At 43.6% G+C, this 25,977-nt stretch overlaps 1 protein-coding gene across 2 annotated transcripts in view; it reads right to left on the bottom strand.

Moving 5' to 3' along the window:
- The window catches only part of NEO1 (neogenin 1), a 144,099-nt gene that overhangs the window by 24,365 nt on the left and 93,757 nt on the right, over nucleotides 1-25,977 (bottom strand). Inside the window, exons 8-17 of one of the 2 annotated variants that reach the window (XM_009895556.1) lie at nucleotides 21,484-21,638; nucleotides 19,742-19,890; nucleotides 18,576-18,714; nucleotides 15,298-15,347; nucleotides 14,255-14,399; nucleotides 12,753-12,863; nucleotides 8,753-8,947; nucleotides 7,848-7,943; nucleotides 6,464-6,687; nucleotides 2,513-2,651 (exon numbers count right to left, since the gene is read on the bottom strand). In XM_009895556.1, the coding sequence (XP_009893858.1) occupies nucleotides 2,513-2,651; nucleotides 6,464-6,687; nucleotides 7,848-7,943; nucleotides 8,753-8,947; nucleotides 12,753-12,863; nucleotides 14,255-14,399; nucleotides 15,298-15,347; nucleotides 18,576-18,714; nucleotides 19,742-19,890; nucleotides 21,484-21,638 (1,403 nt within the window). The remainder of the gene's footprint in view (nucleotides 1-2,512; nucleotides 2,652-6,463; nucleotides 6,688-7,847; nucleotides 7,944-8,752; nucleotides 8,948-12,752; nucleotides 12,864-14,254; nucleotides 14,400-15,297; nucleotides 15,348-18,575; nucleotides 18,715-19,741; nucleotides 19,891-21,483; nucleotides 21,639-25,977) is intronic. The other variant, XM_009895557.1, reaches the window with a different exon arrangement.

Below are 25,977 nucleotides of genomic sequence, written 5' to 3'. Positions count from 1 at the left end.
TCGATCTTCAAATAAATCTACCGTCCCAGTGTAGCGGTCTTACTGATTTACTCCATTCCGCTGGCAAAAGCCACCGGTGTGCAGCACGGCCTCCCCACCAGCAGTTACCGCGGCCAAAGCACCTCTGCAACAGCTGCTGCGACTCGCGACCGAGCCAGCCCACGTGTCTTCCGAAACACAGCACCTCTGTACGGCTCTAACAGTTGGGGTCGGTGACTTCTAACCTGAATTTCTTTGGCCGCCATACAAATTACATGAACTTGTGAAATGACTACATTTTATGTTCAAGGGCACACAAAATAGCGCCGTATTTTCAGGTTTGTGGTGGGACCAAGACCTTGTACCGCCAGTTTGCCACTCAAACCTGCACCAGCAAAGTGAATTCACCAAAGATTTAGAATCATAATCCATAATCGCTGATTTAATTTAGTGATCTGCAAGGAGATCTGCACCGCAGAAGCATCTGAAATCTAGAAATATTTACTGAGCACCCCTTTTTCCCTGGGTTGCCAGAGAGCGAGACTGAGAGAGGGAGATGCTTCCTTCGCCCGTCGGCTCCTCCTGCCCAAAGCTCAGGAAATGGCACCAGTTGCTCCAGCAAAAGGCTGAAACCGGAGACCCTTCTCCCTGTGCACTCAAACGTCCAGTTGGGGCTCGGATTAATGGCTTGCAAACGCACGGAGCCAACGTCTCCATTAACCGGCCACGGTTTGCAGGGCCACATTAGGAACAACATGAGACTTCTCATTAGGTAACTTTTAGCAAAGTAAATCCGCCTTGGATATTTAATACTGTAATAGTGACACTTAGTGCTTACACAGCGCTTTCTGCATTTAAGGAGCTTTATGTATATTACCTATTAGAAATTAATCTGCCCATTCTCTGCGAGGGCTCCTATTATCCTTGCGCAGGATAACAGCTGGAAACCAGGGACACCAAAAGCTCAAGAGTCACCGTAACTATTACCCCAAATACTTGTAGACGTGCTCAACAGAAAGGTAGAGACATAAAGCACAATTCAAGGCTTCAGAGGAAAAAAAAACAAAAAATCAGGACTAGCCCTCAAGAGACTGCTAATTCACAGACCAAGGCTGAACCCAGTATCGCCTATTTTTTCCAGTGTCAGCTGAGGAGCGAGTCCCACACAACGCTGCTGCTCAGGAGTATCCAAAAATAGTGAGTCACGCACTCAGGAATTTGGCAAGTAGTATAAATCACAGGATCTCTTACAAGAAAATATATTGAGCCGTTTTTGCTTTTTCATTCGCTTCTTAGTTCCCAATCTTTTAGGTCATATTTGCAAATATTCTCTACAACTGCCCTGACTAGAAATGTACTTTCCATTTAGATGAAAAGAAACGAGACCTCCTGCATCTCGCCCTCACTCCTCTACTTTTTGAGTTTCAAATTCTCAGAACTTTATTCATGCACCTTTGCAATCTCTCCTCTCAGCACAGAGTGAGGGACGAGAATCGTATGTCTCTCAGCAAAAATGGCAAATACAGTGTTATAACATGAGTCGGACATCGTGACTGGGATGGGAGAGGAGCCTCAGCCCAGACCTGCGCTCTCAGAAGGGCAGCCGACTCCACATCGTGGGATTCCCACCAAAAAATCAAGCAGCTGAAGCTCTTGAAGGGTTTATGGGACTTCAGAGTAAGTTAGGAGCTTCCCAATTTTATCCTGGTTTCGCTTTTTCTTAGGCGCTGTTACAGAATACTTGGGTGAACTCACCAATTCTCGGCACGCTTGATTTTTTTGCTGTATTTTATGCACCATGAGAACCACAGGGTAATTTGGATAGGCTCTCCTTTCTCCTTACAGTTCAAATAGATCGAAACCTAAGCGTAACAAGCAGTGAATTTAATTGCAGAGAGATCATTTAGCACTGCAGGGTAAGAAGAGCTAATGAGGGTCAGGTCCTGGACCCGGCGGGTACTCAGTGGGCCCGTGCTCCTGCCGGTAGCGAGGAACCCTTTCCTGTTCTGTGCTTTGGGAGCGCGTCATTCCGACAGCCCTGCCATGGCTCTTCCTTCTGAAGAACGAGAACGTACTGCTGATTTGGATTTTTTTAATTTCTACTGTTGTTTTTCTTTTTTTTTCATTTGCCTCATGCACTTCCTCACTCTGTAATAACTATCATCATAATTAAAGCAAATTTTAATTATTATCTGATAAAGTATTTTCTTTGAATTTGCTATTAACGTGCTATTTCCGAGATGTTTCAAATGTACGCTTCTTTATTCTCTCCTGTCCGTGAACTGTGGTACATTATTACTTCTCTGTAATTTGATGTAAATTCTTCTGCGTGCAATCATCCCTTTGAATTTTGAAGTATGTTGTTTTTTAATCAGAATTTCTGACTAAATTATAAAGAAAACAAGCCCCCAGCAAGTATTCATCAGCATAATCATTTTAAATACATGCTTTCCCTCCTCCAGAATTCTGGCAGACTCGACTTGATTCGTCTCCTCCGGACAGTCAGCCCTTCCAGCAAGACCCGAAGGAGTACCTAATTCAAAAGTTGTTCCATGTGCTGTCATACTCCAAGTACTCGATCTTCGACCTTTAGTCACCATCACGGAGAACTCGTACAAGGTATTGGGTTTTAACCCGGTCACTAAATAGCTCAGAGTGGTCGCATTTGCAGTCTGAAAGAAAAACAAAGAGTCAGGAACTTCTGACCTGAAAAGCATCCATCACCAGCTCTCAAGCCCCCGTGTCTCAGGTAAGCGTGTAAAACGCTTTAGCGTCGCGACATTTTCATAACCACTGTCATTAATTCCGTAACGTTTTTGCTCGGTCATGCAAATTCATTAATCAAGTAGTAACATGCAGTTGTTTTAGCCTAAACTAGAAATTCTTTCTGCAATCAGCCAGAGCATTTAATAACAGTCAATTATAAATTAAAAAAAAAAAAAGGAAAAAGAAAAAAAGGAAAAAGAAAAAAAGGAAAAAGAAAAAAAGGAAAAAGAAAAAAAGGAAAAAGAAAAAAAGGAAAAAGAAAAAAAGGAAAAAGAAAAAAAGGCAACACAAGGTCCAGGGCACACTCGTTATGCAGCAGGCTAAATCACTGCCTGCTTGCGGGGGTTAATTTACAGCGTTTCATTAACTGATCAGGCTAGGGAAAACAATGAAGCACAGCTAACAATAACAGTCCCTCTTGAAATCTGCATCTGCCTTCCAAATCCCTGTTAGAATTTGCCGTAAATTTTTAACATGCTTTTAAAAAAAATTTTAAAAATATCAACGGAAGGTACAGGTGCTGAGACTTGAAGATAATGAAGCTTTACTAATACGTTGATTTTTTTTCAGAAAAAATGGTTATCCGGGATCGCACACTGAACCTACACATGGTTTACAGCACAATTTGTAACTCAGCCATTTAGCTAGAATTTTCGACCTTTCGCTTAAAATATCTGATATCTGTTATACATGACTTGAACACGAACAGAATGTACTTGAGGCCCATGATAAAAAAATAGAGGTATCTACATATATGTATTTTTACAGCGATGTAAACATAGAACTAAAGTTAGTTGTTTCAGTATCTGACAGGGCCATACAACAACTGCATTAATAACTATTGCCTTCAGAAAACAACTGCTTTCAGCTAATTAATTTTCAAGGAAAAGGCCATCTATAAATGCACGTTCCTTGAAGACTCTCTGAACAATATAGTCCGAATTCTGCAAAGAAACCCCTTATTTCGCAGGTACCAGTCACAGCTGGTTTTGTTACGCCAGGTGAAGGTTCACAGCCCAGTTAGCCAAGAGATACTTAGATTCGTACGAAGAATTTTGCGTGTTCACAGGCACCGTTTGCCAGTTAGACATCACGGGGGGGGACGACAGACAACGAAGACATCATACAACTAATTAAAATAAAATCCTTGACTTGATACAAACTCAGTGTAGTTTCAAAGTAAACGTGACTGTGGCCGAATGGTTCCAATATTTAAGGGTAGAGCAGGACAGTTCTTAGGTTAGTGCAGTGCCAAAGCCTGATGGAACACAACCTCCGCAGTACGACTGGGAAGCCGTGTGTTCAGAAGAGCTGCTCCTACCTCCTTGCGCTACAAGGTGACTTAACCCCTGGAAAACACCCCGTTTCTTCCTCTCCAGAACACCTAGGGAAATTCCTAGCGCCGTTCAAGCGTTCAATTCTGTTTATAGTATTCTTTAGCTCCGAGCTGCAGCCATACGTGGCAGCTGGAGTCCTTTTTACAGGTTAAAGTTGTATTTTTCATCTACGCCTTTGAAACTTGGTACCTTTTAGTTTCACTGCACATCATATTGAATGTAAATGACACATGAAAGGCTGAACCGGAGTGTTGGACTTCTCCGCTTTCTTCGTTTTTTAACACCACTTACTGTTTTTAAGATCACAACATATCCCACGGTACTGAACCCTGCTCAGCTACTAGAAATAAACTTCATAAATATTACCCGGGAAAATTTATTTTCCTTTTATACAGTCCTAAAAGATCTAAGTGAAGATTTAATATTTTAGCTTCTGCTTGAGAGCGCGCTGATAAATCCCAGGTAGGCTGCCAGGAGGACATCTCTGCTCCACCAACAGAGAGTCTTTGAAAAACCCTCTCTGATCCACATTAGTGAAACTACACGGTTCAAAACACAGCGGAGTATTTTAGCTTCAGGAACTGTATCACATCTGTTCCCGTGTTTATACGCTCTAGATTGACACAGCTCCTACAGAAATTTAAGAAAATAACGCTCCTTAAGGTGGAAGCTCTGAACTTGTCTTTGAAGCGTGCAGCCTCTTCTTTAGTAATAGTCTGTGAATGTCAGCAGAGAAACGGGGAGCAAATGTAGAATGAACTGTATCAACATCCAATTTACCGACGAGAGGGATGGATGAAACAACACTGTGTAGAACAGATGTAGCTTTGGACACCAGAGAACTGACACAGAGAGAAGATTTCTGTGTGCAAGGCTGCGGAACGGAGAAGCTCCGATGCAACTGGGTGAACAGCCTCAAAACACGTCATAAATAACGGAGCTGCTGGAGCTGGCCAGGACAAATAATATACTAGCTCACAGTCCATAAAGTTACCAAAGACCTGACTGAAATAGGGCAGCCTGTTGAGCAGCCCCGCTGAAAAGAGGTTTTGCCTTTCTTAAAAGCAGCAATTTTTACTGTTCAACAGAGGAGTACCGAATTTGCGATTGAACCGAAGAAAGCAAAGCAGGATGCGAGTTCTCCAAACATCATGGGTTGAATTGGTTAGAGCAAATGTTCTCAAACTTATGTCCTTCCAGGCGAATGCTTTTTACAATGAGTCATTTTGAACTATATACCATCACTACGTATTATTTTTGGTCCACAGTAAAACTTCTCGACCACTGGCCACCAGCACCGAGAACGGTGGGAGTATTTCATTCACCGCTGAGGGTGGGTTTTTTTAAGTGTTTAACTAATGAAACTGCAGCATTATATAAATCACTCCCGAGACATCCTCTGCACATGACTCAGGAATGTGGGTTCATAAATAACCTGTCTTTAGAGGAAGAACACACATATATACATCTCTTCATTTCAAGAAAAAAAAAAGAAATCTGGTTTGTAACAAGATTGCTCTGCAAGAGCATAAAGGGAGCTCCACGAGCTGGATACTTTAACAACCATTTCCTTTGAGTCTCATTTCAAATGTGAAATTTGCAGTCGGCGTTTTTGAGGCCTCCAGATAACTCTGAAAATTAAAAAAATCCAACCAACTAAAAAAATCCAAACCAATAAAGCGGACCCTGAATCTAGTCTCCAAATCAAAACAGTAGATGAAAATCAAGGAAGGCAGGGACGTCGTAAATTTATTGTTATATATTTTGCGTCCATTCACTTCCCAAAGGAAAGGTTCGTTATCAGCTTTGTGTGAACAGAAAAGGTTGTAAAATGAAAGTTAAAACCGCCAGGGTAAATGTTTTCCCTGCATGACTCACCCCACAAATTCAGGTTCTTCGGCTAACTGGAGAGAAGCCGTTAGTAACACATACCTTATTAACGCGTTATTGGCTCCTCTAAAGGGAAGCCCACCTCTGCCATACGAAGCGATGGTGTTAGGGTGAAGCAGAAAGGATAAAATTGTCACCGCGCTCACAGTTCCAAGGCAGAATGGAATTCTGGAAGTGTCTGCCTGCCTTCCCCCGGCCAGCTCTTCCACACACTCACGCACAACACCCCCTCTCCACCTCTCACGCACACACACGCGACAGAGACCACAAAACCGACTACTTCCCCTAAATCTAGAAGAACCTTTGAAGCGATGATTTAACTGAGCAGTACTGGACTCAGCCCCGTCATCTCAAACAAAACCCGACACACCTCTATACCCTTCTCTAAGCGCTTGTCTCTGCTCTCAGCTTTCACTCAACCCTAACTTGAACATGAAAGTTCTTCCCATGGCAACGACGCAGCCGTGTTACTGTTGTAGAAACGCCAATACCTTGTACTTCGTATTTGCAGGAATATTGGTTTTCCAGCGAACTGTGTAGTAGCGCGCGTCTGTGATCTTCTGGTTCTTTGGCAGAGAGTTGTCTGCCCAAGTGATCCGAATGGTGTCGTGACTCAGAATGGAAGCCTGAACTCCCACCGGTGGCATCATGGGAGACGGATCTGGCACTGGAGTGTATGGAGCATTAATAACAAACAAATCAACTTCGGAAGTGTCTAGGGAATTGATGGGTAAAAAGTCGTGTATTATAATTAAAAAGGGAGAAGGTGGCATTTTAATGTAAACAAAAACAAAAAAGGGGAAATGCAGGGTAGTACAATGAAATGAAAGGTGAGACATGGAGAAAAAGAGAGAAAAGGCAGAGTTAATAGGTGACATAAGACTGGCTAATAAAATTACTCTGCATCACGTTCCTTTCCTACGACAGTAAGACAACATATACACGCGAATATATACACCTAACGTATTAGTGTGCAGTGCATTCAAGCATGGCCTAAGAACCCCACACGTACAGTGATTTTAACTTTGACTTTATTCGCCCCAGAATGTCCACTGCTTCCTCTTCCAGAAAACAACGAGGAAGAAAAAGAGCTGGACAGCTTCTAGCCGGGTAAACGCCAAGTCATCAAAATTACAGGGCACTGCCATCATCTTTTAAAGAATGGTAATGGCAATCAAGTTCCAAGTATCATACAAATTTGCAACAACTGAAGAAACTGCAATTTCAATGTCGTCTATAAAATCTATAAGAACTTCCTGCTCTAAAACAAACGGCGGTGTTAACATCTACACGAAATAACTAAGTAACCTCAACAGCCTCGCAGGGAGCACAGTGAGCCACCGCACAGCACTAGCTCGCTTGCAACCAAATTTCTCCACTTAAAATCTTTTATTAATGTATTAAAAGATGGAAAAAAATATCTACTTGTTTAGAGTCAGTGACAGCAGATTGAGACTTAAGAAAGATACTGCAGGCATCACATTCAAAATCTCTGCGTAAAAGACCCCAAACCCATCTATACGTGTCCATAAAAGCAAAACAAGGGCAATGCCTTTAGAATTGCACCCACACGGTTTGTGCTGATGTAACGGTAACTTTTTGAATAAGAATACCTACAAGTAGTTGAAAGGTAACTTTTGTAACTTAAAAATGAAACCAGTCTTAGGTGGTTTCATCAACGGACGAAACAGGCGAGACAATCACTGAAACAGTAAGGCCAATCCGTTAAAGAAACGGCGTGTACTTGATGACATTGAAACCCAGGACTCTCCTATTACAGATTATCACGTTTTCAGGTGCTGCGCAGAGGCCCATTAATTATTTTAATTAAACATTCTGGGCCGTGCAGAACGCGGTGCAGCCCCTCGCCTTTACCTGAGTGGGGGCGGGTCACCGCGCTCTCGTACAGAGGGATTCCTTCACCAACGTTGTTAAACGCCTTCAGAGTTATGACGTAGTGGGAGCTTGGGTCTAAAGGGGGGGGAAAAATAAATATATTTCAGTGCAAACTGTTAGTGAATCCCATTTTCTACTTCTCCATATTCTCTTTGTTCAGTATTTTACTTTTTAGCTGAAATACATGAAATAACTACGGTAAATTTGAATTGAGAACATCTCCATACAGACCTTCTGTTAGTGTTCAATAGTTGCCGTACAGCAGAAATCTATAGTCACACCTTAAGTACAGTCAAAACAGTAGTGAGGAAAAGCATTTTAAAATGAACATTTTAAGTTGCTCTACTCTAATATTATCCAGAACTCCAATTTTACGGAATTTCTCAGTAGTTTGCAATTTATTTGGCTTTCGGGATATTTTACCTACCACAGAGAATTCTGCGGAGGGGTGGATTTATATTTTGCTTTTAAAGTAGATGCCACTGTATATTGGTGACATTTCAGTTTCTTTTTTGCCTGCAGCCACCTGTTCTGCAGCACCAGAAGGAGAATAAGGCAATGCTGCTCAGCATGGAAGTTTTTGTAATAACCGTTAAAGGGAAAGCATCAAATCAAAATGCAAAATCAAAATGCTTCAAACTCAGTGCATTTAGGATCCTGGGGTTGGGGGGAGTTTTTTTCCTCCGCCTCTTCCTCTCTCAGCAGAAAACTGAGTTTATCTGAAATTTATCAACAGTTTGGCATCAGGTATAATATCAGAATAAGGAAAAAGATCCTCTTAAAAACACTCTTGTAGCTTCACCGATTTATAATGTCATAAATAGAAAACGGCAACATAAAAGAGAGGCAAAACTTGGGCGCTGATGTTCATTCACGTCCCTTACCTAAGTTCTCAATGGTGTAGTATCTCTGTTTATAGTCCACCTTGATGGTCTGGGCGTGGGGACTGCCGATGCCGTACCCTATCGCGTAGCCCCTCACCACGATGTTCTGGTTCTCAGGCGGAGTCCAGCTGACGACGATGCTGGTGACGAGCGGACGGACGTGTAAGGAACTCGGAACTTCGGGAACACGAGTTTCTGTTACAGAAAAATGATGGCTTTAAAGGACTACTCTTAACCAAAGGTAATTACGTGAAGAGCTATGAGCCAGCAGGGTCAAATGTAGCACTCCCACTCTGCGTCTGTACCGAAATCAGTACGCTCCAAAGGAGAGCGCTTTATTGTACGAGAGAGCGAAGAACTCTAATAAGCAGAAGAAAATTAACATAGTTTCATATACTAATATCTTTTAATAGATACCCTCTTTAAAAGAAAGGACAATCGTACTGCAGAAAAGTATCAGATCTGCTCCAAGGCAGCCTTTTTTGATGTTTGTGCATGTTCCTTCCAATTCGTAATTCTTCAAAATATGCATTAAATTTATCACGTCCTTCCCCTCCACAAAGCAATCTACTTTTAGTTCCATCATATTACTTACTTGTGGGCATTAAAATAATTATATTGGAAACACACTGATGATGAAAGAAAGGTTCCTCAGCTCGTTGTGCCATTAAATAGAATGTTCCAAAGCTGTAAGAATTGTCAGTAAACTGGGTATTGCATGTGCTGCAAAGGTTTGCTGGGATTAGTCCTATACTTGCCGCTGTTTAAATCCTTGCGTCTCTTCTACACAGCCATACTTCCAAGATCCAAAAATGCTCAGAGGGTCCCTACGGAGCATCCCAACCTCACCCCCACAAGCAACGCAAATCCAGTCACAACCCAACAGAGAGACGGAACGTGGATCCTTAACGCCAGGAGGGCTCCACGCTATCTCACTGTCATCTCCAAATATTTTTACTAAAAGGATTTTTCCCATGTTGATTACAACTTAAAAGCAATCTAAAAGCCCAACTGCACCTACTAGAGTCCGCACCTTGTTTTACCTTCCCCAAAATGAAGTACGTACTTTTGGCAGGTGCTGGAGCCGGCCCTATGTTGACAGATTTTAAATAATTCTGTGCAATAGTAAGCCGAGTTCCCCACTCGAAAATAAAATCGGGTCAGAGAGTTCTGCTTCCTGCAGGGATTTCATTTGAATGAAACACACTGCATTTATCCAAAAACATTTAATAAAGCAGCGCAACAGGATGACTGGGATCATAATACGCCATTGGGCCGCTAGCCCTGGGAGTTCACGGTCCCCAGCTGACAGCCGATCAATTAAAGTTCACAACTATTAAATACAGAAAAGCTACAGAATTGCAATATAAGAGATGACATTTTTAACTGCACAGGAGCCAGTGCATTGGGGATAAACTTTGTACAGCTGTTTAACACCTCTCGCCTGTGCGCTCCTGGCGGGACTCGCACCAACTCCGCAAAATTCCACAGCCCTACGAACACGAAATTGTAAGAGTCTGGCTCCCATTTACACTGATGACACTACAAAGTGAATTACGTTCTATTTAAGTTCAAAACGCGGCTGTGGAAGAAAAAGGGATTATGCCTCCCATGTCTATTGAACCTGAGAAATTAAAGATTAGCTGTAAATGCATTTGCATAGTATTAAACTTACCCACATAAGCTTACTAAAGAAAAGCAAAAAATATACATCTTTCCAGTATGCAGATGCACAGATCTCTCCTACACGCATACAGGATGATATGATATACAGTGGTACACTGTCTTAACAGTAACTTTTTATTACTTCATTCGTTGTAAAGCACACGCATAAAGAAAGTTAGACTTCCTGCAAGGACTGCAACGTTCCAATTTGAAACACTTCAAAATTATAAAATCAACTCAGAATGAAAGGGTTCTTTTCTTCCCCCTCCTTCTGCCCGATTTAAATTTAATCCTGATGCTATCCCTCTGGCAAAGCATTGTTCGCTCCGATTCGACAGCAGAGGACATTTTCACTACCTTGCGTAAGTGCCGCATGTTTACAGAGCTCTCCGTCAGCTTGGGGGACCAGCGGTTTCTCCAAGCTGCCAGGTTGTGTCACAGCCAGTTAGAGCAAGACAGACACAGATGAAACTCATTTCAACTCTAAAAAGTAATTTTAAATATGTACAAAGCTGAACTCTACTGTTAACACTGGGGTTTGCACTGTTCTTGATTAAGCAGCGGAGAGCAAGCAATGAGAGGACAAGTATAAGTTGAGCATCAACTTTGCAGAACACAAAGACTGAAGCCCGGGCTCTCAAGGGATTCGCAACCAGCTGACTGGTGAAGCAATCTTCCAACAGTGCAGAGCAAATATTGAAGGTCTTTTATTATTCTGTCTTCCAGCTGCCGGTATAACTGAATCTCAAGCCACACAGATGTGAAAGACATTACTGGATCCCGTGGCATTAGGCTAGAACGACCCTCCAGCTCCTTTAACAAAGCCAAGAGGGAGGCTGGCTGCAGAAAGGGTACGGGAACTCCTGTGCAACAGCACTAATTAAACGCTTTAGGCAATAGGAACGGTCTACCCAGAATCACCAGCTCCATGTAGGCAGGTCCAAAGGGATTCGCCCCGGCCATCCTTTTAAAAAATGGCACTTTTCTTCCATTTTAATTGCCCTTTGTCGGATTCTGGGAGCCGCTCACAAACGTGCTCATTTGAATTCTGCAAGAATCAGGTTCCCTCTTGCAAACCCTTCTAGTGCAGCAAATACCAAACATCTGGACCAACCAGCAAAGGTCCACATTTTGCACAGGACATTTGCTACTTTTACTGTTAAACTCTACATTGAAAAAACAAGATGTTAACAGGGCACTGTATGCCGCATATCACGAATCTATGGATTTGGGGGAAAAGACTGCATTTCTGATAGAAGATACGGTCCACACCAGTCTACGCTACTGAAAATATGATCAATCGCCCTTTTCTTGTAAAGTGGCAAAATAGCCATTACTGGGGGAAAAATGGGAAAGATTCTAAGCCAAAAAAAAAAAAAAAACCCAAAAGAAAAGCCCAGGAAAAATCTTTTCGTGGGCCACAACAATGTTTTCCACTGTTTCTTGCCTCCTACTGTGGCATCGCTCTCATATTCAACAAAGTTTACGACTCCAAGTCCGCAACCACAGCGCAGACGCTGACACTCCGCACCGCCACCAACAGGCCTACGTGTAGTCCGTCAGCACACGGCATCTCCAAAGGTCAAAATACCAAATCAGCGCGCTGCATTAGCATAACTTAGGTGGTACGAAAAATCTTTTCGTGGGCCACAACAATGTTTTCCACTGTTTCTTGCCTCCTACTGTGGCATCGCTCTCATATTCAACAAAGTTTACGACTCCAAGTCCGCAACCACAGCGCAGACGCTGACACCCCGCACCGCAGCCAACAGGCCTACGCGTAGTCCGTCAGCACACGGCATCTCCGAAGGTCAAAATACCAAATCAGCGCACTGCATTAGCATAACTTAGGTGGTATGTAAATACACAATCACTGTTTTACCTCCCTCAAGGAAAACAGTCCTCCTACCTCTGTTTCATAGCGTGTAAACCCCTGCATAATTAACAAGATGGACTTTATTACAATATAAAAATCGAGCCATTGTTTCCCTTATATGAATCTTATAATGTATTATTATTTAAATATCGAAACACTGACATTGTAATTCATAATTGGGTATTGCTTAGCAGAAAAAACACAGCGCCACCATACAGTACTAGAAAGCGTAGAAGGAGGGTTTAATTTCAAGCTATTTAATTGACTTGGCAAGAATTTGATGTGAAAATAAAAATTCATTTTAACAATAAATAAAGCATATTGTATAATTAGAATACAGTAAAAGCAATTGAAGAAAATCAGGTTTGCCTTTAGAAACGGCAATCAAACATAACTGTGCCCCATCCACGAATTCTGATGCTTTTGATGTCACAAATAAGGTCACGCTTATGCTCTTACCATCAAGATCACTCTCAAATGTTTCTGCCGATACCCAGTCGGTAGCTGGGCCGGTGCCATTAACAGTCAGGGCAGCCACTCGGAAGCTGTACTCTGTACCTCGTTCGAGACCTAAAAGTCAAAGAGTGCACAAGACATCAACACAGGAATTGGAACCGTGAGCGCAGGAATCACAGTTCCTAATTAAAATAGAGGTATAACCTGCCGGGGCACACTGCCTTTCACCCCACCATTGCCACTTGAGCGCAACACGAGGTCAGGAACGGCAGCAGCACTCCCCACAGCGCAGCTCCGCTGAGGAACCTGATGCCAATTAATTAGGGTGCGACAGCTAAACTGTGGCCAGAGAATCACAGCAACGTAGACTCGTTCAGGTGACCAGAGACACCCAGGGCTGTGACACTCCCTGGATGCTCCCTGTGGGCCACTGGCAGACACCATGAGGTTCTGTTTGCAGCCAGCTTTAATTTCTGGCTATTAATTAGTTTTAAGTACAGAACCACCCACATCTGTAACTAAACACAGGTGTACAGTATAGGCAACAAGTGACCAAAATGAGCAAATAGTTGGTTTATGGTACATAAGAGCATATAATCATTAATCAAAGTAGCGTGAAAATGCACTCAGAATTCGATATATGGAACTTCTTAAACAGGCTCTGTTGCTGACTGAAATACACTCTAGTTACAGGCACGGATCGACCCCTGCTCTGAGAAAACTGAAACTTACTGAGTCACAGCTGGAGTTTCTGTGAACAAATCAAAACATCTTGTTAAAAAGTGCGTATTCATTTTTTTAGAGGGGCACAATTTCTTCTCTTTTGACCAACTGTTCATTTCCAGAGATTTAAAAAATGAACAATATGTAGTCTTGCTCCTGCTCTCACGTACTGTTTATTTCTGCTATACAAAACTCGAGTGCTGGTAACAATATATCATTTATATATAATGTACTGTGTTGGATTTTGTGTAAGAGAAGATATACTACATTCATGCCAGAAAGAAGGAAAACGGTTGACGTCAGTGAAACTGGGCAGGATCATCTGCACAGACGCCTAAGGTGACGCAGGACGCTGAGCTGGGCTTGTGGGGGAGCGGGGCAGGACAGAGCACGCACACGTGAAGAGGGGAGTCTGCTCAACACCCCACCAGACGGCACTTCTCCGGCATCCTTCTCCAGACTTTGATTTTGGGTATGTGGTCCTGAGCTCACTGTGTCTGCCCATCTTCTCCATGTAACCCCTACGCCTTTTACAAAGGTGTGAAGAGGACTCATCCAAATCCGCTCAGCAAACCAACGGCTAAACTAGGGCTAGAACCCAGCTCTGCAGACTCTGGTTACCCGCCAGCCCACACCACCTCATAACCTACAACACTCGTTTTAAGTGTTGTCATCTTTTCTTCCAAGGCAAGAGCCCTACACAAACACGTCTCTCAGCCTCAGCCCGCTAAAAGCACCTAACCCCCCCTTCTGATAACAAATGCTCGCAAATAATAGCTCACCTTCGATCAGCTGGAAAAGCTGGGTCCCGCCAATGCTCTCCGTTACGTCACTCTTGCGGGACACTTTCCGGTAGCGAATTTTGTAGCCAGTGATTTGTCCGCTGTGTGTCCCTGCAGGAGGCGGCTGCCAGTGGAGCATGATGCTCTGTGGAAGGCAGAAGGTCGTTACAAAGTCATCGCCCCCCACGCAGCCAGAGGAACTACTCTCGTGCTAATACTCCATGAACCACAAAAGAGAAAAACACACATACAGAAAATACGGCATTTCCATAGAGTACGCCATAGGCTATCTGTAAAAAGTCCACCACCTATGACCCAGCAGCAGCCCAGGTCACGCGTGTCCCTGGAGAAGTTCAGCTCAGAGCGCTTCAATCCTATTAGACCTTCTGATTCCAATTTCACAAATGGCCCCTTGGGTCTCCCTTTCACTTTCCTCAGGTTATCTTCAGATACATGTGACTTGGGGATCTATCTTTAAGAACTGGTGTTTTCTCTAGAGGGCAGAAGCTATCTGAACAGTAGCTTATGTGCAGGAAGTTCTTCACTTTTAATCATACAGGCAGTAGAAGAAGGTTCTTGGAAAAGTTTTTAGAAAAGGCTTTTTAAAAAAATCTCCAATCATAATCACTAAAGTCATAATGACTAAAGTACATAATCTTCTCTTTTCAAGTGCCCAGGACACTGTAAACATGCGCACGTATGCGCACACACCGTAAACAACAGGTCATCAGCGGGAACACGTTCAAGCTCCGGTGCTTCAGGCTTCTGGGCCTGATTAACCCCCTGCCATCGTGAGCCCCCATGCTTTGGTACATCGACACTGTCTTCACTGCATTCCATAACGTACAGCCCACAGCTGGACTGGAGCCTCTAATGCTTCAAGCCCCATGTTCAGATGTTCTCCTGGTGGGCAACTCAGGCACAAACGGCTGAGAAGCAGCACGGCAGAAAAACGACCCAAAAGCAACTCTAAAATTCAGTCGATCTAAGCTTCACCAACCTTTTATTTACCCACTACCAACAGGAAATTCTCCACATCTTACCTTGGAATTCCGTACCTCCAGCGTCAGATTCTGTGGTGGAGCACTGGGGACTAGAAACATTAACGGAATTAGAACTCCAAACTTTCTATATACTGTATCAAATTCTGTATTTCCATACACAACTACTCTGTTTTCATTCGTTATGAAACGACAAAGCTTTCTGGTTGAAGACACTATATAAAGCAACTACAGAATTCTACCAGAGGTACTTTATGACGTACAGTGACTGCCTTAGAAAGGTTACGGATTTTCCTCACAAAGAACGAACTCACTTTTAATTCAGGTCTTTACTTATCACAGGTATCTAAATAAAAAATGTCTTGTGTTTAAAGGAGACAAGAAGGGTTTGGTTTTCTTCTCTCTTGCCAGCTGAACCATGTCTGAAACCACCAGACCGAGCGGTGAAGAGCGATGTCCTTGGAAAAGCAAGGACACGGGTTCAGAGATGGAAATGAAATAAAGCTAAGCTTTTTGTTGCTGTTTGTTTGTTTTACGCAGTTGGTGCCCACTTTCAGAACAACCTAAAAATAAGTCAGGGGTTTCACAAGGAGCGATTAATAATTAATGCATGTACTGCAGACTTGGTGAGAGAAAGCCAATCAGTAGGACACAGGGAAAGATATATGTGTGTATATATATTCACGTACATGTATTTCACCATGCACACAGTTCATTTTACCTCAAAGTAAGTTTAGACTCAGATCACACTAAGAACTTACAAGCAGCAAACAAACCTTGGTTCAAGTCGTAATACCCGACGAGCCACCCTGCAACAAACCACCGTAACACGTTCAGATTAGGAGCAAAACCCTATATAAACACAGGGAAGCTTCTTAAATAGAAGCTAAAGGTAGCTTAGAGAGAAATCCCTGCAGGAAACACGGAGATTGCTTACAGAAACCACAATAAGAAACCACAAGAAGAAAATGTGCATCATTCATCCAGAAAAACGTGAGAGACTGAAGGGGAGAACGGCACGGTTAAGCAGCAGGGTTAGAAGACTCTTTAGAAGCAAGATGCCATCCTTCAGAAAGCTGTAGAAAATAAATTTCCGTAGGTTGAGCGTGCAAACCTAAGTTGGGCCAGAAAGAACTTCAGGGAAAACTGAAAATGGCATTGCAACTAATAATAAATTCTTCTTCAAACAAACAAGGAGCTGGAAGCCCTTTAGAGAAACTATAGAGTTAGCAAATGCTCAGGGTGCGACAGAAAAAGACAAAAATAAGGCCACACAATTCCCTTCTTTGCGTTTGTCGTGAGTGAAAGGAAGAGGGGTTTCCATGACACCCTGCACGAGGGGTTTACAGAATCTCTAAAACTGAAACGTCAATAGAAGGGATTATGGAAGAGTCAGAACGAATGGCAGCGTGTTGCCAGGGTTCGATGCAGTTCACCCTGGACTTCTCAAGGAACTTGGGAACGAAACGGCTGCGTGACTTCAGTCGGCTGTAACCTCTCACAAGTTACCTCGATACTGGGAGAGGGGCAATTCCATGCCAGTTTGTGTAAAAGGGGTTCCATTTGAGAAATTTCAAGTAGTAAAGTCAGAAACCTGTATTAGGCAAATCAACTGAAGCTACAATAAAGCATGAAGTTCAGAGCTACATGGAGTAATAATGCCTATTTGTCACTTTTTAAAGGGAAATCCCCCATCACAAATCTGCTGGAGAGCTCTTAAGAAACGGAACAAGGAGGGGACAGGAGAAAGGTCTTTGCCTGGGTAAACAACTGGTTAAAAGAAAGGAAAGAGAAGGTAGGATGGTACGTGGTGGGAGATGGCCTGTGGAGGTCCACTGTGGTATGAGCCCAGACCACTGTTGCTCACCACATTCCTGAGTGATGAAAGGAGGATGAGCAGTGAGGTGACAAATGTTAGCGCAGACAAGATCTGATGGTAAAGAACTGCAGAAAGACATCAAGACATTCTGTGCCTGGATGTTAAAGTCATAGATGAAATTACCCACGTGGAATAATTAACCTGCATCTATTTGCAAAACCATGGCTCTAAGCAGACCAAGTCCACCAAGATCAGCCTATGCCAAAACTGTCACCTCAGTGCTCAGAATGAGCCAAAATGTCAGTCAAACGCTACATAATTACACACTTGCATCTTTGATACAATTTTAGTCCTCTCTACCTCCATTTTTATAAGCCTGCAGGAGCAAAGAAGCCTAGGAAAAGTTCCAGAAAGGGCACTGAAGGTCGAAACAGCTTCCACTGAAGAAATGGCCAACCACTGCTGAGACTTTGGGGTCTGGCAAAGAACGAACGAGGGAGAATACAGCAAAGGTCTCTAAAAAGAGGAGTGGGACAGGGAGGGCTGGTGAACACTGATCATTCGCTCTCGCAGGCAGTGCAGCTATAGGCAGCAAATGCCGCTGACATACAGCGGGTTCCAAACAGACAATTTATTTGTAGAATCCTTGTCCACTTGATGTTGTGGATACTAAAAGCTGGCGTGGGTTCGAGAGGATGCTGACAGGATTTCATGGCAGAGAAAGTGAATTAGTAAATACACAGAGACCGCCACAGAGTCAAGAAGTCCCAGAAAAACAAACTTTTGGACCCAGAGAGAATCTGGGGACAATACCCCTCTGCTCATCTGTTCTGCTCTCGGCCATTCCTGGAGAGAGGGTTCCAGGCTAGCCTCACTTTTGGTCTGGCTGTTCTTACACATAAAGTAAATTCTCTATAAAAAAGAAAAGTTCACATTAACTCTGATCATTCTACTATTGTTCCTAGGTCTGTATTTCCTCACATTACCTCTTTATTTGCCTTACAGAAAATACTGTTCCCACTTCCTGCTTTCACTATCGTATGCAACTAATTTACTAGTATCTGTGCTGGAGTCCAAACGAAGACATGCATCGTTTTCCCGTATGACCACCATTAAAATAAAAGCACTCCAAAAGCAAAAGTCTGCTTGTATGTAGAAATGTTACAGAAGCAAACTTCTATGCTACTTCCATTTAATTGTGTTTCTGTCCGCTCTTAATACTCTGTAGACTCAATAACCCATGAAATAAACTACTGACGTTGAAATGAAGGACACCGTTGTTTCATAATCAGAATCAGGTATAGTAATTTTCCCTCACCTAATTTGGAAAGCCTCCGGGGGAACTTTCAGCGCGCACGGCCATACGCAACAACTACATTATTAATAAAATAGGGCAACAATGAACAAAAACCATAGACGTCTTTCTGGTTAAAAATTCACTTAAAGGAAATTACCGCATAATTCCTGCCAAAAAATGACTAATTGGAATAAAGCAGCTTACCATCTGACAGCGTTCGTACGACAACATCTTGGGTCGAGACTCCAGGCCCGTGTTTGTTGTAAGCCACCACTCGGAAGCTATACTCTGTGTATTTCTTTAATCCGTTCACGGTGTAGGAGAGTCCTCCTACATCAACATCCTGTTCACAAACAAACGCGTACAGGTCAAGGGCAGAATCAGGTCTGCAACGATTAAAAAGGCCTTAGACTTTCAGCAGAGAATAAAGTCAAAAGCAGGGACGACACCTTTCTGTACGACCTACAGCTCAAACGCAGGGTTTATCTACAGCCAGGACTTGTGAAGGCGCTAACAGTGAGCGTGCAAGAGAAAGTGCTCCCTATCTGATGTACATCCTAACGTGGACACTGGTACTGTAAATGAAAAGAGATTTGGAAAACTTGTATGTTAGTAAAAATTATTATGTTTTGAATAGGGGGATGCAGAAGTAGAAAATGACATTTCATCTAAGGACTACAACATCTCTATTTAAAAACGGATATCAAAAATTATTTTACATGCTAACAAAAATATTCTTTTTAAAGCTGGAATCATATTCATATGCAATCGGATGGATAATTAAATGACTGGGATTAATCATCCCGAAGTTGTGATTATTCTCAGGTGGCAACCTATATTTGTACAGAACAGACTGGGTTCTTCCAGTACAATTCTAAGAAAATTTAATCAATTAGACCCTCACCACTATAATATCCATCATGGGATCAAAGAACTCAAGAAGCAAGAAGAGTTCAGACGAAGGATGATGCTAAAATCAGTAGTTAGCCTACTCCGCTAAAATAAAACCGGCCAACCCATAAAAACCATGCGAGCATCCTTCACACTGTCTGAACCGGAACCGGTAAATGACGACATAGCCGTTATTGAGTGTTCCTCTTGTGATACAATGGACGTCCCCAAATGCTTCTTGACGCTGATGAATACCTACATGAGCCACCACATAAACTATTGTTTTAATTCTGAGACATACACATTTCACGCTGGATTTTTAATTTGAAGTGTTTCTGTATTTTAGGCTGAAGGATTTGGTCTATCAGAAAAATGAACACTTCACAAGGTGTTTCTAGGAATTTAAGGTACAAACATAACAAAAGACAAAAGGCTGTTAATGGCATTGTCTATCGGGCAGGAGGAGCCAGGCTCCGTACCTGTTCAGTGTCCTGCCCCTTCTCCATGTAATAGAGCTTGTAGTTCTGGATCTCCCCGTTGCCCGCCAGCGGCGTTTCCCAGGTGACAGTGACGGAGGTGGGTGAGGTGGCGTGCGCTCGGATGTTGGGTGCCGGACCAGGAAGCTGAACTGAAACGGAAGCACAGAACCGCTAGTCGCCAAGCCTAACCGCTTACATTTGCGGGAACTCATTATATTCACGTCAACCTCATTATTCTTTGACTCCAGTTAAAAGATGGACGTTTTTTCCCATTTCAGCATTTCACATGGATTTATTGGGGGGTGTAAAGGTGGGACCACATTTCTGAAGGAGCACTCCCTGGGGCAGATTCGTTTTGTCCTGAATGATCCTAACAAATGACCTTTTTTGCCTTTTCCCAAAGTTTTCTTTTTTTTCTCTTTCTGTTAACGACAATTTAGAAGTATTTCTTTTATAACAGAAACTCTGTCTGATCAGTTCTTCTCAAGGGTGAGAATAAATCATATAAGCATACCTCCACAGTGACTTGGAATCATAGAATGGTTTAGGTTGGAAGGGACCTCGAAGATCATCGAGCTGGGATGATCTCATGGGGTGATCCATGGGGGTTGGACTAGAAGATCTCCAGAGGTCCCTTCCAACCCTGACCATTCTGAGATTCTGTGAGTTCCCCCCCCCTGCCATGGGCAGGGACACCCCCCACCAGCCCAGGTTGCTCCAAGCCCCATCCAACCTGGCCTTGAACACCTCCAGGGATGGGGCAGCCACAGCTTCTCTGGGCAACCTGTGCCAGGGGCTCACCCACCCTCAGAGTGAAAAGTTTCTTCCTAATATCTCATCTAAATCTCCCCTCTTCCAGTTTGAAGCCATTACCCCTCATCCTATCACTCCATGCCCCAGTAAAAAGTCCCTCCCCAGCTCTCCTGGAGCCCTTTTAGGCACTGGAAGGCCACAATAAGGTCTCCCCGGAGCCTTCTCTTCTCCAGGCTGAACCCCCCCAACTCTCCCAGCCTGTCCTCCCAGAAGAGGTGCTCCAGCCCTCGCAGCATCTTTGTGGCCCTCCTCTGGACTCGCTCCAACAGGTCCATGTCTTTCCTGTGTTGGGGACTCCAGAGCTGGAGGCCGTACTCCAGGTGGGGTCTCCCCAGAGCAGAGTAGAGGTCCCGAATCCCCTCCCTCGCCCTGCTGGCCACACTTCTGCTGATGCAGCCCAGGGTACGGTTGGCCTTCTGGGCTGCGATCGCGCATTTCCAGCTCACGTTGAGCTTCTGGTCAATCAGCAGACCCCAGTGCTTCTCCTCAGGGCGGCTCTCGATCCATTCCCCGCCCAGCCTGGAGTTGTGCTCGGGACTGCCCCGACCCAGCTGTAGGACCTTGCACTTGGCCTTGTTGAACTGCATGAGGTTGGCTCGGGCCCACCTCTCCAGCCTGTCCAGGTCCCTCTGGATGGCATCCCTCCCCTCCAGCGTGTCTCCCTCACCACACAGCTTGGGATCATCGGCAAACTTGCTGAGGGTGCACGCCATCCCATTGTCCACGTCACCAACAAAGATGTTGAACAGCACTGATCCCAGTACCGACCCCTGAGGAACACCGCTCGTAACTTGGAAAATCATTTTGAAACCACGGTCTGCAAGAGCGACTTTTAAGAGTATCCACTTATTCTGGGAGAGGTCAGGAATGGGGAAAACAAATTAAAATCGATCCCAAAGTCAAGAAGACTCGAAATATTTAGAGCTTACCCTCAGGCTGAGTTGCCACCTTCAGCGGTACGGAGCTCTCGCCGGGGCCGTGCTTGTTCTGAGCCACAACTCGAAAGACATAAACTGTTTCTGGCATCAGGTTCTGGATCGTCACTTGTGTCTCTCCAGGACGACTGGTATTTTCAACGCGTTCCCTTTAGGAAACGAAAGGGTCGGGCACAGAAACAACCATTGATTAGTACGGGGGCTTCTGAGGGGGGAATAAAACTAAGACGTATCCCATTTGAATATATCTAATATGTTAATGATGTGGTTATTTATACTGCGCTGACTACACAACAAAACAATAATATGCCAAAATTGCTGGGGACAAACAGCTTCTAATTTTGTAACTTCTCTTTGAAAAAAAAATAAAAATGCACTGAAATAAAAGAATAAATTATACTCGACATCACAAAATTCTAAGTAGTTTCTTTGTTATTCTCATAGCAGCATGCGATAATTCATAGCGACAGTTTATCCTACTACTCTGAAGCCAGAAGAAACAAATATTTCAGCAGCGTACAGAGAATCTGGCCAGATTTAAGGCATTTCTGTTAATACCGTGGGGCTGCTTTTTGTGTCTTTTTCAAAGCAGCTGTTTTAATGTCTTCTTCTACCTCTGAACTTTACTTAGTTCCTCCCTAATATTTAGATTTTTCGAAAAGACGCAGGGGCTGGGCCTCGCCTCCGCCCAGGCGCACAGCTGGGGCGTTTGTGCTTCTGCCACACAAGCAGCGGAGTCCGCGCACGGCAGCGCCGGCACACGGCGGAGCAGAGCCGGCACCGTTCCCTCTCGCACCGGGGGCCGGGCAGGCGAGGGGCATCCCCAGCCCAGCGTGAGGGTGCGCACCGCCGGGGAACTCCATCGGTTCTTATCAAGCTCCGGACCGAGGGGAAGATTAAAAGATTAATCATGGACTAACTGCAGCCTTTCTCTCCGAGCCACGGCTGTTCTCACGTGGAGCGTCGGAGGGGTCCGTGTGGGCAGCAGCACCTCCACACTGCCTTCGAAGGAGCACTCCGCTCCCTGAAAACCCCAATAAAAGCAGTGGGACAACAGAAGACATCAAAAACTTCCCCACTGAGAAAATAAAGGGAAAATGCGACCGCTTTGAATGCGACTCTCTCCCTTTTGTCTGCTCGACTTTGTCTGGCTCTACAGCAGAGGGCAGACGATTCTCAGCCCCATGATTAGCTGCTATTAAATCATTTTTAATGCAGAAGCCTTGGCAAAATTATTCCAGTCTCCTCTTTCCTACCTTCCAGCTATTATGCGTTAGTTTATACCACAGAAATACGATGCCAAAATTCCCGTTTTTAACTGATTTCTTTTTAAATCTACTGGTACAGTTGATTCAGCATAACCTGGTTGAAAACCTTTTGAAATCCCTGTTGATTTCTGCATTATTACACTGTATCTATACAGAGAGAAACAATACCCCTACTGTAACTAAAGATCTATTTAAATACTTTTTCTAGAACATTCTCCTTCATGAAAGTTGAGCTAAAATGGCCTTGCACAAGCAGCTTCACTTATTGCAGATTTTTATTTTTTTTTAATTTCCATGGTTAAATGAGGAGCATCGTTATAGCATATTTGAATCAGAAAATGTTTACAAAAGATTTTTCTTCTTCTAGTGTTTATCAAGTATTTTTGGCAAGAACGAAGCTGACAGAGAAGCGAGACACACACGAAAGAAATATCTTACCCCCCACAGAATGAAACTTGGGGGGCAGGGAAAAAGATAAATATTTTCCCTCGCTAACTTTTCCAGTTTTAATTAGCGCAAAATGTCTGCTGGAAAACGCATTTTCAAACGGATAGTTTCCTTTAAGTTGTGTCTTAGATACAATGGCGGTATTTGAAAACCCAAAGTGCCAACCCGTTCACAGCTGTGGAATAACATTTCTCTCCCATTGACATGCAAAATATATTGTTTTCTGCCTCAAGTGTAAATGCACTCACTGATTGTATCTAGGGGAAAGAAACCAACAGCAATCCAAGGTTATTATTTAAAACTACAAAAAAAAATCTAATTATTTTAATGGAAAGACAACATTTATCGAAAAATAAATAGACACGTCAAAGTATCGCAATTTTCAGTAATAACTAGGAAGTGTGTCCTTCCCTCACAACAGTATGTTAAAAGTACGTTGAGATTAATCTAATTAAGGGCTGTATGAACCTCTCATTTATGCCCTTTCTCAGGGAGCCCTGAGCACCGTTTGGGAGCTCTGATGTGTTCGGGTAGGCACAACAGGGAACCAAACAGACGGTCTGTATCAATAATTCTACGACCCTACACAACATTACGACTATTCCAATTCGGTCCAGTTTAATCCCCCGTTAAAGGGCTTTGTAAACCAGAGTTAAGGTTTAAAATAGTTATCAAGTACCTAAGGGAAAAAGCCCTTGGTTCAAAACCAGAACCAAGCGCTAATTTGGAAACGTGAAGGTTAAAGTTACACTTAAAGCAAACAACCACCTTCCGGGCAGCATTAAGGAGCGAGGATCTCCTGCGCCAGCTGTGGAGCCTGGCAGCGACCTCGGAGAGACATTCTGACAGTCTGATTACACACAATTAAACTCCATTTTCTGCGTTTGAAGCGCACTACGTTGAACCGTGGGTGTAATACTATTTGAATATCTCACGCCGTGTGATTTACCATCTTGCACCAGCAACGTGCTTTTCTTTTTGTCCAAATCCTGAAAGTTTGGAGTTGTGCCCGAGCGCTCGTCTGAAGTTTCACAGAATTAAACCTCCCTTTGCCGCTCCACACCCCCCCCCACACACATTCGAATTTTCATACCCTTTTCAGGGGAACTGCCTCAAATTTGGAATACCTAATGCAAGGGTGAAATAACCATGTTAACTACACAATCTATAAGGAAGACAGCCATTTTTATCTGATCACATTACTTGAGTTCTTCCAGAGGTATGCCCATAAAGCCATGAGACACCCACTTCATTTGCCCGTAATTCCCTCAATGGAAGCCCCTCTGACACCATCAAGCCAACATGAAGACGTGCCACCAGCTGGTGACGTTCTGTAGCGGGTGAAACAAGCAGAAACGAGCTTGTTTCCATGCTTTGAAATGCTGCTCTTCCACAGATGGTTTCTGTTTCTCTGTTGAAGAGGAACCTCCAAGCCCTACAGATCTTCATCTTCACTCACTCCTCCTCAGCAGACACCAGGAACTATCAGAACCAGCTTTAATCATTTCAGAAGTGATAAATTTCCTACAACCTTGGCAGCATTGGCATTTTTGCTGTAATTCCTTGTTTGCGGCTGCTTCCAAATCTCCTGTACCGTTCAACTTAGGGGCCAACATTTTTTCTGCAAGCAGACAGTGGGTCTAAACGGTGAAATACAGAATTTCTCTGGGGTGGGGGGAGAGGGCAGAAGGCTGGAGCTGCTGGTGGCACAAAGGGAAGGCACTGGGCGCAGGAAAAGCCTTTTGCAGGAGTGCCCCCCGATTACCAGCGGGAAAATCATGTCCCAGGCATCTTGCAACCCTCTAAATACCTTCAAAGGGCAAAGTCAGGGAACACCTTTCCGTGTTTCTGTGTGTGTCTCCTCCCGCTGAACAGCGAAAAACAAACGGAACGTAAATCAGCAGTGGCTGAGGCAGCTGACAGCTGAGGAACCGCACACCTTGTACACTGCAGAGAGATTTCAGCGCTCCTACAATTCCCAATAGGATGATAACTCTCTACAGCCCCTTAAAGATGGTTTCTAGATGTCAGAATATCAAGCTAAGCCATGCCACATTATATGCATTTTTTTCATTTGTCAGAAGCCTGATTTAAAAGGTAAATAAATCAAATACCTAGTTTGATCGCTGCTCAAATACAAGCGAGGAAGAGACACCGCTTACGTTACTAAAAGGATCCAGTAACGCACGCAATGAAAATGGTACACGTAGGCAAAAATATAATAGTATGAGGAGATGGCATATGTGTACTTAAAACCACAGCAGAGCTACACCACCATGTATAATTCAAGCACCACAAAGCGATCATTTAAGCAGTGCTTTACAACGCTGAGGAAAAAAGGAGGGTTGCACATTCAAGCCTGACTTCAAAATTTTCTGATTTCTGAGTGCTTAGTTGTGCGTGACACGCTCATCTCGTTCTTTACTCAATAACCAACCAACGCTGCCGCAAGGCCCAACCAACTGGTCAAAAAGTACCACGTAACGTCACAATGGTACAGAGAATGTTTTTCTTTTCTTTTTAAAAAAATGTGATTGTTCTCCTTCTCTCAATTCAGGTGCAACGGTAGGACTGCACAGCATCTTCATAGCAGCCTGTGAAACGTGTGCCACCGACTGCCTTTATGAGGCATAACAAAAAAACTTCCAAAAAGCAAAGGAGTGGTGAAGTTGAGAAAATAGTGCCTATGTGCTAATAGAAGGCTTTCAGAGCCTACTTTGAACCCTGCTCCAGAAGGACATTTAAGCAAACAAAGATCTCACTGAAGCCAGCG

The sequence above is a fragment of the Charadrius vociferus genome, unplaced genomic scaffold (genome assembly GCF_000708025.1).
Source record: "Charadrius vociferus isolate BGI_N301 unplaced genomic scaffold, ASM70802v2 scaffold132, whole genome shotgun sequence".
Lineage (NCBI taxonomy): Eukaryota > Metazoa > Chordata > Aves > Charadriiformes > Charadriidae > Charadrius > Charadrius vociferus.
Note: the sequence above shows the minus strand (reverse complement) of the source record. Positions and strands in the feature narration are given on the sequence as shown.